At 45.7% G+C, this 15,914-nt stretch overlaps 1 protein-coding gene across 3 annotated transcripts in view; it reads right to left on the reverse strand.

Annotated features, from left to right (window-relative positions):
- Nucleotides 1-15,020, reverse strand: part of SETD7 (SET domain containing 7, histone lysine methyltransferase) — a 47,327-nt gene extending 32,307 nt beyond the window's left edge. The window contains exons 1-2 of one of the 3 annotated variants that reach the window (XM_025874218.2): nucleotides 13,924-15,020; nucleotides 6,225-6,354 (exon numbers count right to left, since the gene is read on the reverse strand). In XM_025874218.2, the coding sequence (XP_025730003.1) occupies nucleotides 6,225-6,354; nucleotides 13,924-13,963 (170 nt within the window). In that variant the 5' untranslated portion in view covers nucleotides 13,964-15,020. Of the gene's footprint in view, nucleotides 1-6,224; nucleotides 6,358-13,923 lie in introns of those variants that run through there. The other 2 variants (XM_073892280.1, XM_073892279.1) reach the window with 2 other exon arrangements.
- Nucleotides 15,021-15,914: the final 894 nt, after the last annotated feature.

A 15,914-nucleotide genomic window follows, 5' to 3' on the forward strand; every position in this document is an offset into this window, starting at 1 on the left:
TTGTATACCTTACACTTACATATATCATATGTTGATAATATCTCAATAAAGCTGGAAAAATATAGATACAGAGTAATAGGAAACAAATCCATTTTTTCCCATATGTGCCTCCTAGGTACCCTCCACTCTGCAAGGTCTTTACAGGTTTTCTCATCCAATCTTCACAATAACTTGAAGAAGTCGGTATAATTATCTGCACTTTACAAATGAGGAAACAAGTTCACAGATCAGAGTTCTTTGGAGCTGATTCTGCAAGTAAACTTTCCATCAATTTGCCAAGCTCCTACCAAAGTTGTTCAAGCCCCTACAAGACAGTAAATAAATTCAACCCAGCACTCTTCTGAACTCTTCACAAATTATAGCTAACAAGTGACTTCAAGTAAACTTAAAGCAAGCAAGAAAGCAGTCGGGGTCAGAGCTAGTTCCCTGCTTCTTTTTAGAGGAGAGTTTTAGGTGTAGTGAGAAGAGAAGAGCTCTGGAATTGAGCTCACCTTGGCTTGAATCTCAACTCCAACCCCTACTGATTAGGTGACCTTGGGCAAATTATTTAACCACTCTGTGCCTTCGTTTCTTCATATGTAAAATAGGATTATAAAGCCTACTTCACAGGTTGTTCTGAAGGAAACGTGTCCAGGGTTGAACAAATGATAGGTATTCAAAGTTATTCATTTTTCCCCCCACTTCCTTTCCTCCTGTATGTCACAAAAGTTTTTGCCTTAATCAGAACAGTTCTTTAGAATACAGACAAATGTATTTGTTGAGCCTGGTTCCAGCAAAAGCTGGATGACTATCAGGAACATAGAAAGGACTTTCGCCTTGTGTGGGAGGCTGGAATACATGACTTCAGAAGTCCATTCTGCCTCCAGTCTCCCTGAAATGTGACCAAGTATTTTCTAAAAACCAAACACAAGGGAATGGTGCATGGGCCCGTCACCTGGAAAATGTCAGCTTTTCTCAGTGGCTCACCAAATGGACAGCCTTGCTTAGATTATCTGGCCAATGATAAATTACAGAAAGCCCTCTTAGCTGGACACATCAGTGCAGCAATCAACACTAGGAGTAGTAAATAATACTTTTAAATCTAATTGGCATGTCAAGGGGAAGCATCAGTAATATAAAAAATATATAACTAAATGAATTAACTCACTTTTATCTCACAGTCAGGCTAAAAACCACACAATTCCCTGATATAACCCAGCCCAAAGCCAAGCTGCATCGAAATACCTTTCTTGTTGCCATTCTAAAATTTCAAGTAGTTCTGCAAAATTACCTTTGCATCTATAAATCTTGGTTGAAATGAGAACAATTAAGGAAAAAATGCCTTAAAATGAGCATCCAGAATTGGGGATTAATAAAAAAATGCGAGATGTGTACATCAAAGCGCTCTGCATACTAAAACTTTGTAATATGCACCCACCACAGTCCAGTGGTGCCAGACAGACTCCAGAGCCACAGCAATGAAGCTTCTAGATCCCTTTCTCCTCACTGCATCAAGGCCTTCATCTCAGGACCAGAGCAGATGCTAAGTCCCAGTGACCTAATCTTAGTCTTAGGGCATTTTCTTCATTCTTTACAAAGGGGGAGAAAATGGAAAACAGTAACTGCTTGAAAAGACAATTTAAAAAATAAGGTCAATTTTCCCATTCATTCCTAATTCCTGAGATAAATTATCTGGTAAAGAATGACTGATCTGACTTAAGGTTCTGACTTAAGCTGGTTTTATTTATTTATTTATTTATTTATTTATTTATTTATTTATAAAGATTCTATTTATTCATTTGACAGAGAGAGACACAGCGAGAGGGAACACAAGCAGGGGGAGTGGGAGAGGAAGAAGCAGGCTTCCCGCTGAGCAGGGAGCCCGATGCGGGGCTCGATCCCAGGACCCTGGGACCATGACCTGAGCCAAAGGCCAACGCTTAACGACTGAGCCACCCAGGCGCCCCTTAAGCTGGTTTTAATACGTTTTTCTGTTCTACATTTTGCCATAGAATAAAGGAGAGAGACCCACTGTTGATGAAGATCTCAAAACTAGCAAACATTATGAGGCTAAGATAATAGTAATGTACAATGTATATTTTGGCTATTTAAACTGATTTAGAAATAAATAGCTATTTCCTTATTTTACCGTGAATATGTTTAATTAAGATGCTTAAATTCTCTGCCAACAGTGCTCACCTCTGTGATGCTGGGGGTGAGGGTATAGAAAAAGGGGAGGCATAGTCACTTTTTACATTGGTGTGTTTCTTTCTTCTTTCATTTGTTTAAAGATTTTCTTTCTTTCTTCCTTCCTTTCTTTCTTTCTTTCTTTCTTTCTTTCTTTCTTTCTTTCTTTCTCTCTCTCTCTCTCTCTCTCTCTCTCTCTCTCTCTCTCTTTCTTTCTTTCTTTCTTTCTTTCTTTCTTTATGAGAGAGTGCACGTGCATGGGGGTGGAACAGGGAAAGGGACAAGCAGACTCCCTGCTGAGTGCAGAGGCCAATGCAGGGCTCCATTTGGGGTTCAATCTCAGGACCCTGAGATCATGACCTGAGCCAAAACCAAGAGTCAGACATTTAGCTTACTAAGCCCCCCAGGCGCTCCACACTGGTGTATTTCTTGAAGTCTGTTATTCTACCAAGTATTTGCTCTATGTGCAATTTAAAAATATTCTGCTTCTATCTAGGAACTTGGCTAAAAAACTTAACAGGGCCATTTTTCCTGGTGATCTGAATATTTAAAATTCTTATTCAGGATTATCATAGTCTACATGAAGTAGAAAAGTGATTCTAGAATTTCCCTGATATAAATTCATATTTGTTTGTAACCCTCTCATAAATCACGTACGTAGCTTATGGCATAGACTGTGGTAATGGTTTCACGAATATATACTTCCCTCCAAATTCATCCAGTTGTATATGTTAAATATGTACAGATTTCTGTACGTGCACTGTACACAGTAAAGTGGGTTACAGAAATCCCACACCCAGGTTCAGGTGTCATATAAGATTAGAATGCACCAGGCTAAATCTTTTGTCACTACACTCTGCAATTTTCCAGACAGGTTCTGGCAATTGCAAACAAACCATCTGATGGGAGCACAAGCCTGCGTTACAGGTTTGGACAGCTTTTGAAAATTCTCACAGAAACTTTTTGTTTCCTCACCTGTTGTTTTAAAACCTTGATTTCAGCCTTTTTTGGGGGGATTTTTTTTCAGACTAAAGCCTCCTGACTGGCACTGAAAGCATGGGGTCCCCACCTTGTTTTACCCAATACATCAGACCCTAAAAATAGGGAGAAAAATTAATAGACAAATGTAAATTAAGGTTCTGTTCCATGGAGAAACAGCTGACCTCTCCATGATCACACCCTGCACCCTCCTTAAAAAGACCTAGTAGATTCCACAGCCTTTTTGTTCAGTCATAAGATTATCTCACTAATGTTTATGGCAAATCCTTTCAGCAGATGCCTCGTAATATGTTCAGTATTGGGTTGAAGAAAGAAAGTGACAGTGACCTTTTGAGAACCTGTCACCACACCACTACATCATATATGATAAAAGCGGCGATACTGACTTTCTGCCCTCTAAGTATTAGCCCAAATCTATCTGAAGAAGGGTACAAAGGTAACCTCCTGAGGTCTGTGCTAATACCATCATTCTTTGATTCTATCTGACCGAAGTCTCTATAGATGTTTGACTGGTACATATAAAATCTAGTGAATTAGTGCCTTCAAAAAAAAAAAAAAAGCCAATGAATTTCTTTCTATTCCATTGATACTTACTGGCCTCCTGTTTCAACCTGACCTAGCGTTTCAGCTTCCCCCCCACCCCCCCACCCCCACCCCCACCCCCGCGGTGCCACGCTTGCGCAGGACTGACTGCAAGAGGAAGTGGGTAAAGCTACCTGCAGCTAGAAGTGACTAGCTTGACGGAGGGAGGGAGGTACTTGGGAAGTGTCAGACCCCACTCAGCTCCCCCCAGGGCCAACAGGATCAGTACCTTGGAGCTAACACAGCTCATTCCTAGCACACTGGTGCGGAAGAGCAGTCTAGCCCTTCAACCCTGCATGTCAGGTCTGGGAAGCAAGTAAGCAACATTACAATCAGCCAACCCTGCTGCACTGTTTCCCTCAAGTCAGTCACCGGGTAAGATCATCAAACTACCAGCTTTAAAGCATGAGAGAGAGAGAGAGAGAGAGAGAGAGTGTGTGTGTGTGTTGGGGGGGTGGAGTGGGTGTTCTGAGGGAATTCTACCTTCTCCTTCTGCTTCCATACTCATTTAGCAAGACCTCTTTTTTTTTTTTAGTATCAAATTAAGGGAAAGTGCCATGAAGCATAGCAGATCAAACAGCTTCTGTCCTCAAGGAAACCTTTGTCCTATAAGGGAAATAAGACATTTGCACAAATATACATTTGTTGAATGAATAAAAGAATGACTGCAGCATGAGGTAAGAAGTAACACTTTCCAGAGAAGAGGTATAAAATAAATAAACTGCTATGAGAATGAGGCAGGAAAAGCTTCCCTCTGGACAGGTTAAAGGAATCCTGAGAGAAGAAAGCACTGATACCAAATCTTGCAAGAGTCTTGTGTGGGACTCAGATGTCCACCAGGTATCCCCAGCAGGGCCAAGGAAAGGGAGTAAAATATCTGGCCATTTAAAAGGTACAGTTTGTGGGGTGCCTGGCTGGCTCAGTCAGTGGAGCGTGAGACTCTTGATTTCGGGGTTCTGAGTTTGAGCCCCACACTGGGTGCAGAGATAACTTAAAATCTTTAAAAAATATATACAGTTTGTAAGCAAAGCTCTGCTAAAAAGAGATGTGGTGTGGGGTTGGGGAACATGGGAAAGAGAAGATTGGAATTAATGATGAAAATGAAATTGTACAAAAGTTCTATGATGGGTTTTTATTACTTTCCTCACTCCTCCTTGTATCAGCTAAGGGAGGGCCTGAAGAACTGTGAAAAACTTTAAAAGCAACCCACTCCATCTACAGAAAAGACCTTCTGGGTCACAAGCCAGTCCCTCCGTCACCCTTGAACTGTCAGCTTAGACATTTCCCTTTCCCAGAGGAATTCCGTGGCTTAGGAAGCTTCGGCTTATTACCAATGTCCAGAGCTTAGAAGCAGTGCTCTACCCTACAGAATCCTATAACCTGCTTTAGCTAACTCCAGTTCCCTACTCCCCAGTCAAGTGGGCAGAAAGAGAGCTGGCCTTCCCATGCCTCTGAATTCCTCCAAGTGCTTGAGAAATTCACACGGTCGTTCTCTGTTTCTGAAACCGACAGGGTTGAAAAGTCGCGGTTGGAAAGCTGCACCCGTACAATGCCATCTTTTCTTGAAAGGGAAAGTCATTTCTCCGGTCATTCCCACCTATTTCAGGAGGGTAAGGAACCTCTGCCTCACGGCGTTCTCAGACGGGAGGTGAAAGCAAAGTAACAAGAACCCTGCTGGGGAACATATTTTAGCTAGAGGTAGAACGTCGACAGTACCAGTTGTGCTATCAGCACGAAGGTACCACACACAGTGACAGTCATCCCAAAGAGTAAGCCTGTCACGCACCGTGAGTCTGGAGCTGAACTCCTCCTACGTTCACCTGTCCCGGGTCTCCCTGCTTGAACCTTGCTGAGGCGGCCTGGAAGAGCCTTGCTAAATATTTTCTTGACCCGTCTCGTGAGGATGGGAAAAATGCTGAGAAAATGAAGCTGCGGAACCCATGAGGTGGCCGCACCATCCTTCAGGGTAGGGAGGAACCAGACCGTGACAACCGGGAGAGAGAGGGCTGCGTGTGCTGGAGTGACTGGGTGTTATCCTTGAAAAGCAGCGAGAAACAGTCACAATCTGAGCTGCCCAAACTGGACCCTGACAAAAACAACCCCCGTTTGTGTGACTTCAAGGAGACTGAGTACACGGGGACAAGCAGGTGAAACCCATCAAAGAACTGGGTGAGCCCCGTAACTGTCGTGTGCATGGTGGGAGCTCCCTGACTCGGGCATGACAGGAGAGCTGTGGTAAGCACAGCCTAGGAGGCAGTGATGACGGACCTAAGCCGCAGGCTGGCTCCCCAGAGCAGCCCGAGGGACTCCCTTGGTCCCCAGAGCAGTGTATACATGTTGGGGTGACTTTTGCCTCTTCTATAAGTGGGACCAAAACATCCACTTGAATTCTTTCATTTGTATCATTCCTTCAAGTGAAGTAATTTGGTAGCCACCCCCTGACAAGACAAAATAAAAAACAAAATGGTGAGTGCTACCTGCCATCAAAGAAGAAGAACTTGCCCCGTCCGTTCTTTTCTCCGTGAACAAAGTTCCCCTCAAATCTGTCCGTGGAGGAGTAGGTGACCGTGCAGAAGCCGTGTGGTAATCCATCATCATCCAGGTGCCCTGGAGAAAGGGAACCACAAGGCAAACCTTAACATCTTCAACGCGCTCCCACCGACACGTCTGTGTTCGGATCCTGCCTGCAAGTTCCCTGAGCCACCAAAGCCCCCCCTGCCCCCCCCCCACCCATCTCAGGGGAGAGAACCTGCCAAGGGTTCTGTGCCTGCAACAGTAGTATCAACTTGCGTGTTATGTACACTTTGTGAACGGACGGGGGCCACAGTAGAGGGACTTAAACACATTTCAGACTAGGGACCAAAAATGAGCTTGCATTTTACTGGGAACTACAAGTTATTACCAATAATAACATCTACATGTTTCCATTTACCAAGTACTTCCCTATGTGGCACTGCTCATATTTGGAATCAATGCCCCCAACTCTCTTGCTTAATTGAAATGTGATTGAGATAGCACCAATTTTATAGTCTATTGTAAGGTACTTTGTCTTTGCAGTAAGTTATCTAGTTGTAGAACTCAGTATACAATATGATTTTATAAATCATTATATAGTATGATGTGGAGGACTGTGAGCCGGGTGACTTTTGAAAACCTTACTGCTTGCTCTGTATGCTCACACAACAAGGGACACAGCCACACCTCTGAAACTGCCCTAATATTTATACACCTCACACTGTACTAACACATGAACTCATAGTCCTTCTAAGCCTGAACTTAAGCTTAACCTTGAACTTACTGCTTTCCTTTACAATGTCTTTCAGCCTTGAATGTTTAGTAATAACCTCGTCATATACCCTCTACCACTATGTTCAGAGGGTTTGTGCTTTAACACAGCTGCAAGTATCCACGTGGCCATTTCAACAGTGATTTTGAACATCAGCAGCTCTTATTATACTGTGATCTTTAAACTGCTGGTTCTTCCTGGGTCACAGACCGGTATATTCCCATATTTATGTTTATAGTCAATATTTAGGTTTTTATTATTACCTACATATTTCACAAAACCCAGAAGTCACCTCATTGGTATCTCCCCAATTATTCTGGTGAGCTAATTTTATGGAGGTGGGTGAAAATGAAGGCAGTAGTTAATCTCTTGGCTTTTTCCTGGGTTAACGACCTGGGTCATGGATGAAAAAGGTATGAAAGCATTAAACACGGTGTGCAATGCAGGAACATTAAACACTTAAATGGGCCTTCCAGATGGCTCACAGACATAAAAAACACAAACCATATCACCACAATGAATGCTTTAGTCTCCTAAAACGGTTTCTTCTAACATGATTTAAAAAAAAAAAAAAAATCCCTTAGAAGAGAGGTTAAGTAAGTGTTATTATGAACAAAAAAGCTCTTTATTTGTGTTATTGATTACATAAACATAAAATAACAATGAGCAAATACACTATTTTATTGCTACATCTGACTCTGTATAGATTGAATTACCTAGAATATTACAATAAAACATGACTACTTAAATCACAATCAATATGGTTCCTTTCCTCTTAACGCAAATTTTTTTCTACAAAGGGCCAGGAAATTAATGGTTAGAAAGCAACTAGGCCATAATTGCTTTCTTCTCACTCAAAAACTAACTATTCATGGCATATTCAATGATACTTGAGTCATATGAAGTAATTTGGACAATTATTTTCTAAATATGTACCGGTGACATTTCTCTCATCGAAATAAATTAAATATACCTTTTTTCTTTTCATAAAAAAACCCACCCCGTGTATAGCTAAAAGCTTGCTTTTATGAAATGTTGGGATTAACATTTCTATGAATTTAGCATTCTACTTAGAATTTAAGTATAAATATCAGAATAATCACTTTAGCCTTATTTTGAAGCGCTTACTAATTAGTTGAAAGTGCTTTCCCCACAGAAAACAGTTCACATATTTCAGACTTGAAAAAGTTCAAATTTGATGAAATTTTTTATTGTACTTTAGATCAAGAGAACTATTATGGTAAACATGAGCACTAAGGGGGAAAAAAATCCAGTGTAGAAATTTCAATTCCACCCTCCCTCATTCACCAGTCCTGTCCTATTTCTGAATAAAACATTGCAGGTGCATCCCCAGCAGTGGAAAATTAGAGAAAATTTCAAGTGTCATGTGGACACTTAGCATGGAACATGCTAAAAGCACTTGAAGGACAGCACTGATCCCAACTGAGATGAAAGCAAAAACGTCAATCCCATTCCATGAAGGATGCTTGTATCAATGGGTCTTTCAACAGGCCAGTGAAGAGTTGTCCCATCACCTTCTTAGTCTCTAGTGAGAGAGGCAAAGAGAATGCGAGCTATTTCTTGGGTGACACTCTGTGTTTGGAAAGATGCAGATGTGTGTTGTTTCCCTCTCCCTCTGTCAGTCCACAGCAGGCCCCTCTTGTCGGCTTGTTTGTTTTGTCTTCCTCTCATCTTTCCAAAAGGAGGACGATTTTATCAATTAACAGGATCAATTAAAAAGGGCAAGAAATTAAGGGTTGTGATCATTCGAGAATTCTACCCTGAATATTTAATAGCCTGGAGTGGTTTTCCTAGCAGTAGAACTTTGTATCTCCAACAACCAAAGCAATAACAACAACAAAGAGACTTTCCAAAGAAAGCAATGTAGGGAAGATAAGAGATTAGGTTGTTATGCCTTCACACCTCCTTTCAACATTAGTGCCTCCATAGATGATCTTCTGGTATAGCTCTTGTTCAAACACCACGTGGATAATAGCATCATGGAGTAGTTGTCTGGTCAGTATTAGTCTCTTAATACTGCTGCTATACGGAGAAGAAAAACGTCTGCATACCTATTAGGCATCTGGCAATGGATAACATCCTTTCCTGTTCTCTCAAGTAAACCTCACAACAAGCCCCCACATTCCAAGCTTATTTCCTCATCTGAGGAAGCCCACGCCTCGCACCCAAGAAACACATTAGCCACTCTGAACGTGCTAATGAATACTGAAAGCCCCTTCCCCAATTCTTTCAATCTTTTTCTCTCCAGGTAAGGGCAAAGTAGCAGCATGCCCTTTCTTCCCTGCTGCTGATGGAAGAAGGTGTCGCTAAAGAGAGAGGTATCCTGGGGACCCAGGAAGAGAAGTGGAAGAAGCCTTTGGAGTTAAGGTAGTTCTCAAAAAACCACCAGGATCTCCAACGCAGATTCCTATCCCTTCCAAGTGTTACCTAACTCCAAGAGAAACACTAGTCCTCCTTGCTTTGATTGAGGTCAGTTTGTAAAATGCTCCAAGTCAGCCAACAGCCTTCTGGGCCAGTTCCCACTAAACAGAGGTTGAACACCACTCAAACAGGAAAAATCACTTGAATGACTGTTCGGTGTTGATAATGCTGTCCCAGCTCAGGTGCCGTAGATCGGTCCCCAGCGTGATTTTAAATATTTACAGAGGTTAGAGAAGGAAAAAAAAGTAACAGTCTCATACCTTTATTTTTTCACTTTGTTCTAAAGATCATTATCTATTGAACAGATAGCAAGTTAAAATTTCCCCCTCGAGTTACCTCTGAGCTTTTTTTCTTAACCGGATGAGAGCCAGGCCTGTATTCTGCGCAGCGCTGGTCCATCTCGGCGAAGGAAATTCCCTCTGGGTCAGACACCCAGCTGCTGACTGCCTCAGGCTTACCCACAGGAGATCTGAGAGTAGGGCGTGTGTGTGTGTGTGTGTGTGCGTGTGCGTGTGTGTGTGTGTGTGTGTGTGGTGTGTTTCCTTCAGAACAAGAGACCCTTACATGCATTGTTGGTTTTATGGAATAGAGCTGCTTAAAAAAGTAATAATAATAAAAGGCAAACTGATTCTGTCTAGTGCAAAGAACATGCCCTCACAATGATGCATTTACACTGGTTGTTAAAAACATACTTTCATTTTTGAGAGTAATTCTTTGTGAGAGCTCAATTATTAGTTGTGAGGAGCTTGGGGTAGTGGAAAACTGATTTGTTTGTTTTCATTCTGGCTCCTTATTTCCAGACATTCTGATATTTCCTTGTTTTTGTTTTTGTTTTTGTTTGAGTAGCTTTCCTCAGCGTCTCCTATATTTTTCCAAGCCTTTCCATTTTCTCTTGCCTGCTTAACCACATATCTGGATTATTTCAAAGAACCTTCTCGGTGATCCCTTATCCTGCTCACCATTGCTGGCTCATCTTCCCAGAACAGAGCTCTGATGCTGTCATTCCCAGCTCTAAAAAGCCCCCGTGGCCTCCCATCGCTTTCAGTACACAATCCACATTTTCAGCCGGTGACACAGCCTCTTCCTGTCTTACCCTCCACTTTTCTCCGAGGCCCTCTGTTCCGGCAGAACCAAGTGATTAGTCTCTGAATGTGCCTCCATAACGACAAGGTGCCAACCTCTGTGTTCCCTCACTGAGGCCCCATCTCAACTAGAATCAACTCCATACCACCTCTTCGGGGAAATCTTTCTCCATCTCCCTCCCCAAGCTGGAAGTAATTTTTACTTCCTCTCAACCACCACAATTCATCTGTTTGGATCTGCCAGACCTATTTAAAATTATAGTAGGGACCCCATTGTATTCATTTTTGTTATCTGTGGGTAGACAAAGCAATAAATCTAGTAATAAACACCACTTCCTCCTGAACCAATGAGCCTGGAAGAGTTTTTAAAAAGCCACAGCAGGATCTCAGGTGGCTTTCTCGGGCCCTCTGAGGCCCAGGGCTTGCTGCCTTCCCCAAGAAGCACAGCGAGCAGGAGGAAACAGTTACTCCCTCCACTGTCCACCTCCCCTCGGGATTCATCCACTCAGAGCCTAGAACTTCACCCAGGCTACGGTTCTACCCTGACAGGGAACTAACGTTTCAACTCTAGTCCTGCAAAGACCAATTTCTTCCCCAGGGTAATTTGCTAAGGAGGAAGAAAAAGAGGAAAAAGGATGTCTGTTGGAGAGGCTGTAAGCTAAATTCTCTTTCCCCGAATACATTTTTCTGACAGTCACTTAACTGTCAGAATCAAACTCTAGAGCGATAAAGACTGATACTGACACAGTACTTAACTGTTGCTTCCAAACTCAGTTACCAAGTATTTCATATATTTGATGGACTCACTAAAAATTAAAAAAAAAAAATAGGAAAAATGTAGGGAGACAGTCTGGTATGGTGGAATGAGGTTCTGGAGGTCTAAGCCTGTCCCCTACCTCACTGAGTGTCCCTGGATTCGTTCTTAACTCTTCCGGGCCTCAGTACCCTCCCCTGTAAAATTAGCATACTATGAGGGCCCACCTCATAAGACTGAGTGGATAATGTGTGTATGAAACATTTAGCCCACAGCCTGAACACAGTCAGAACTAAACAATTATAGCAGTGATCCTAATAGTGAAGACAAATGAACTGCGGAGACCAGAGGCTCTGTTTATGGAGAGAGGTAGGTGATACTTCAACACCAAGATATTCAAACTAGCCTTTCACCAGTCTCCCAAGGACATGTTAGATGATAAGCAAAGACTGTTACAGACAGCAGTAAAAAGGCCAACAATGGCTGGAGAAAAGCCCACTGGTACAGTTCACTTCGTGTACACACACATGCTCTAGACACTGAGTTGGAGCCTTAGATGCTTTTAAAGACTCTAAAAGAGTCTGTGCTACTCTTGTTTACTGTCAGGTACAAGTGAGTGACCATGTGTCCTGGATTGCCCCCAAACACTGATGGCTTAAACGAGTTGTGCCAGCATGAGTATAAATAGTGAACTCTCTCACTCTCACGCATATTCTGATTTGGGACAATAATGTATATGGTTTGCCCTATATAACAGTTTCTTCCTTGTTTGTATAAAGAACTATCCAGTGGACAACCTCAAAAACAACAGATATATTTCTAAAGCTGCTTGTTCACATTCTGCAAGGAACCCAGGGATCATGGACAACGGGGCCTTAGGTTTCTAAACAGCTTCAAAAAGGAATGTGGTTTTAACCTGAGGAGCACTGCCTGTGATCAAAGGTTTGCATTAAATTTTTACAAATAAATTTTTACAAATAAAAGTAAACTTTGAAGAATGAGAACAAGCCCTCACAATTTGAAAAGAGCACATTTTTCATTTATTTTTCCTAACACGAAGGCACAAGTCAATAATTTAAATTAAAAAAAGGCTTCCAACGGACCCTCTCAATCACTGTCTTTGGGGTCCCCAGAAGCCCCCAAATTTGCTTATTAGATAAACAGTTCTGTGAATTCACAACACTGTGAAATTAAAACCGTCACCACCACCAACTCTTTGAAGCTGGATAGAGAAATAGGAAGTTTTAACAGTTACATCAGGATATGGATATCTTCCAGAGAATTCAGAATTATTATTATGCTTAATCTCACCGTAAGACCTCAAGATCACTGCAAAAGGAGTCAATTATGTTTTATAAAAACTGATTTCTTCTCCCAATGTAGCAATAACTATATATCCTTAAGCATTTGCACAGTGTTGCTACTTTATTTTGCTTTACCTTTTATAACCGCTTGTTTATGCAAATTAGATAAAAACCAGCTTCAACCAAAAGCTTAACATTATTTACTTTTTAGAAGCTTGGTTTTAAAATATTCTGGAATAATACCACACAACATTGCAAAACATCACGACGTACTGTCTGCGGTGGAATCAAATAAGTAAACACGCTGAGTATTTTCCAGTATTCACTGTTACAAAATCATAACATCTTCTGATACAAACAACTAGATTGTATAACGTCCCCACCTCGCTTTTTAGAACTAGCAAAAAAAGAGGTGGAGAAACTCAGCAAAACAAAGTGGCGAGAAAAGTCGGGGGAGGGGCGCTAGAAGAGAAGGGGCGGAGAAACACGACACCGAGGCGGTGATATCACCCACAGCCAACGGCATGGAATTCAGAAAGTTAAGTGTCACCCAGCAATTTCGGTCAGGGCTTGCGGCGCGCCTGCACAGCGTGGCGGCGGCGGCACCCGAGCTCGGAAGCAGGAAGGGGGAGGGGCGGTTTGCCAGAGTTCGCTCGGGGGCAGCAGAGGGGAAGGCCACCGCCTCCCGGGCGGTGTGCGTTCAAGCCCCGGGTCGGGAGCGTGGTGCGTTGCCCTGCAATGATTTCATCTTTTCGGAAGAGCGGCCGCTGCGGCCGCGGCTGCCACGTGCCTGGGTCGGCCCCGTGCGCTGCGCCGGGGGACGGACCCGGACGCGGCCGCGGTCACCGCAGGTCGCAGCGGCGAGCGGAAGGAAAGGGCTGGCAGCCGGAGAGGGGCTCGGGTTGCCAAAACCGGGCGGGGGGATCGCTCCGCCGAGACTGCCGGTCTCGGGGGGGCTGTCCTCCTGCGCACCCACACCTTCCAGCCCCGAAAGCAGGGAGGCCAGAGTGCGGGGCAGGTTCGCAACTCCGAGGGCGGATGCAGGCTGTGGCCCCGCGGGCTGGAGCGGCCGGACCCTCCCGGGGGCCCCGGCAGAACCCCGTTCCCGGCCTGCGCCCCACCGCGCAGTGCGCGCTCCCGGCGGCGTGGCCGTGGCCGCCCGGCCCGTGCCCGAGCCGGGCAGCGGGCCACCCGCTTAGGGGACAGTGGCGGCCGCGGGGCCCGGCGCCGCGCGGGTCGCAGCCCGCCACTCCTTCCGCGTTCCAAGCCCTCGGCGCCTCCTCCCCCAGCCCCAGAGAAACGCTGTACCTTCCACCGCCTCCTCCACCATCTCGTCGTCGCTATCCATGGCGGCTGGGGACTGTGCCCAGCTCGGGGCCGCGCGGCTGCCTCCCGTCCGTCCGGGTACTCCCGGCGGCTGAGCGAGCGCTGGGGCTGAACCCTGCGAGTTTGGAGGAGGAGGAGGAAGAGGAGGGGCAGTCGGGGCTGGTTCGCACTGCCTCCCCCTACAGCCCTTTCAATTCCTTGGTCTTAAGCTGCTGCGGCAGCAGCCGTCCCCCCGCTCCTCCCTTCGCCCGCTGGCCCCTTGTCTCCGAGGCTCCGGGGTGCCGCCGTGGCCGCCGCCGCCGCTGCAACTTTCTCCTGTAATACCCCCTCTTTGTTATCGAGCAGATGATCCGCTGACATCACCCAGCGCCGGTGCGCTCCCTCCCTCGCTGATTGACAGTTCCCTGTCCCTTCCCAGAAGTAAGGCTCCTTAAAACGAAAGGCGCTCCCGGTCCGCGCTGACTCTGCGCCCCAGCCAGCCAGTCCCCGGGCCCATCAGGGTTTATCTTTTGCTTCTGCTCGGCTCGGTGCGCTTCGAGCGCGCCACGCGGTCCTGTGCACCCGGCTTCTCGTGGGGACTTGGGACCTCCGGGGTACCGCCCTCAGGGGGCTCAAAACTCCCCACCTCCTGCTGTGCCGGGGCAACTTGGAAGTCCGCCGTGCAGAGCCCTCCAGCCCCGCCTCGGGACAGCCTCCAAAGAGCAAGGGAAGCCAAGGCAGCGTTTCTGACGCTCCAGCACCTCAACTTCCTCTCTCCCTCGCCCCCACTTCACCCCGTTTGCCACCCGGAGCTGCACGAGTGCAGCACGCAGGGGAGCGCAGGTGTCCCTGCGTCGCCGCATCACATCCGCGAGCAGGTTTCCCGGACTCAAGGGGGTAACATCCAGCCCTGATTCCGCTGGACTGGGGCCCCCACCCCAGCGCGCCGAGTCCCCACCCTCCTCCGGACTGTCAGGCAGCTTGGGTGATTCAGAAATTCAGCAAATCCAAATGGCAGCGGGCTCGTTATCAGGCAGGAAACAAGCCGCACGGAAGGCCCGGCAGGTTCCTCCTCGCGGTTGCGGTAATGGAAAAGGAGCCACCGAGCGGAGCTAATGAGGAAGGACCCTCCGTCTGGCGCGCCTCCTTCTCGCGCCTTCCGCCCTGTACGTGTGATGCCCCAGTGCCTCCAAGTGCCAACCACTCCATAGATTCGGGCTCTTCAAGTGGAGAAAATCGCGGGGCACCCAGTTCCCGGCCCAGCCACTTAGAATCATTATGGTATTGCCTCTTACAGGTGGCGGTAAAGGGTGGCTGTAAATAGCTGGTTAAACGGCTGCAAATGTACACAATGTACCGTGGAATTACAGGGTGCTGCTCTGGGCATCTGCCAAGAACAGCTACTGCACGGGAGGGGGGGACAGGAGCGAGCGAAGAAAAGTTGTTCCATTTTGTTTTCTGAACAACGAATGAGACTTGGGGGATTTCAGAGTACTTCCAACACCCGGGCGACCACGCCTTGTTTTTGGCTTTGTGCTTAAGTGCTAGATATTTTTATCGAGTATTGTGAGTTTCTTCTTAAATTCAGTTTTCCCTTTGTGAAAAAAAAGAACAATGTTAGGGACACTCGTTCCATACATTGCCAGGAATTTCAATTCCTTGTGACTGTTTTAGAAACAGAGGGAAGGGCTCTGGACCAGGAGTTAGGACACTAGGGTTCTGGCGCTGCTGACCTGCAGAAGGGTCCTGGGAGCCCCCCGCCCCCCCTTGCCAGCCTGAATTCTTCCTGCAGGAGATAAGAGGCTTAGGCTAGACTACTCTGAGATCCCCAGCTTAGGCTAAAGCACTCAGAGGTTCCTTGGCTTAGGTTAGACCACTCAGAGACCTCCCAGCTTAGGCTAGACCACTTTGAGTTCCTCCTGCTGAGGCTATACTGGTATAAGGTCCCTCCAGCTTAGTCTAGGCCACTCAGCGGTCTGCCATCCTAAGCTTGA

The sequence above is a fragment of the Callorhinus ursinus genome, unplaced genomic scaffold (genome assembly GCF_003265705.2).
Source record: "Callorhinus ursinus isolate GAN/ISIS: 27379988/994484 unplaced genomic scaffold, GSC_fseal_2.0 scaffold4, whole genome shotgun sequence".
NCBI lineage: Eukaryota > Metazoa > Chordata > Mammalia > Carnivora > Otariidae > Callorhinus > Callorhinus ursinus.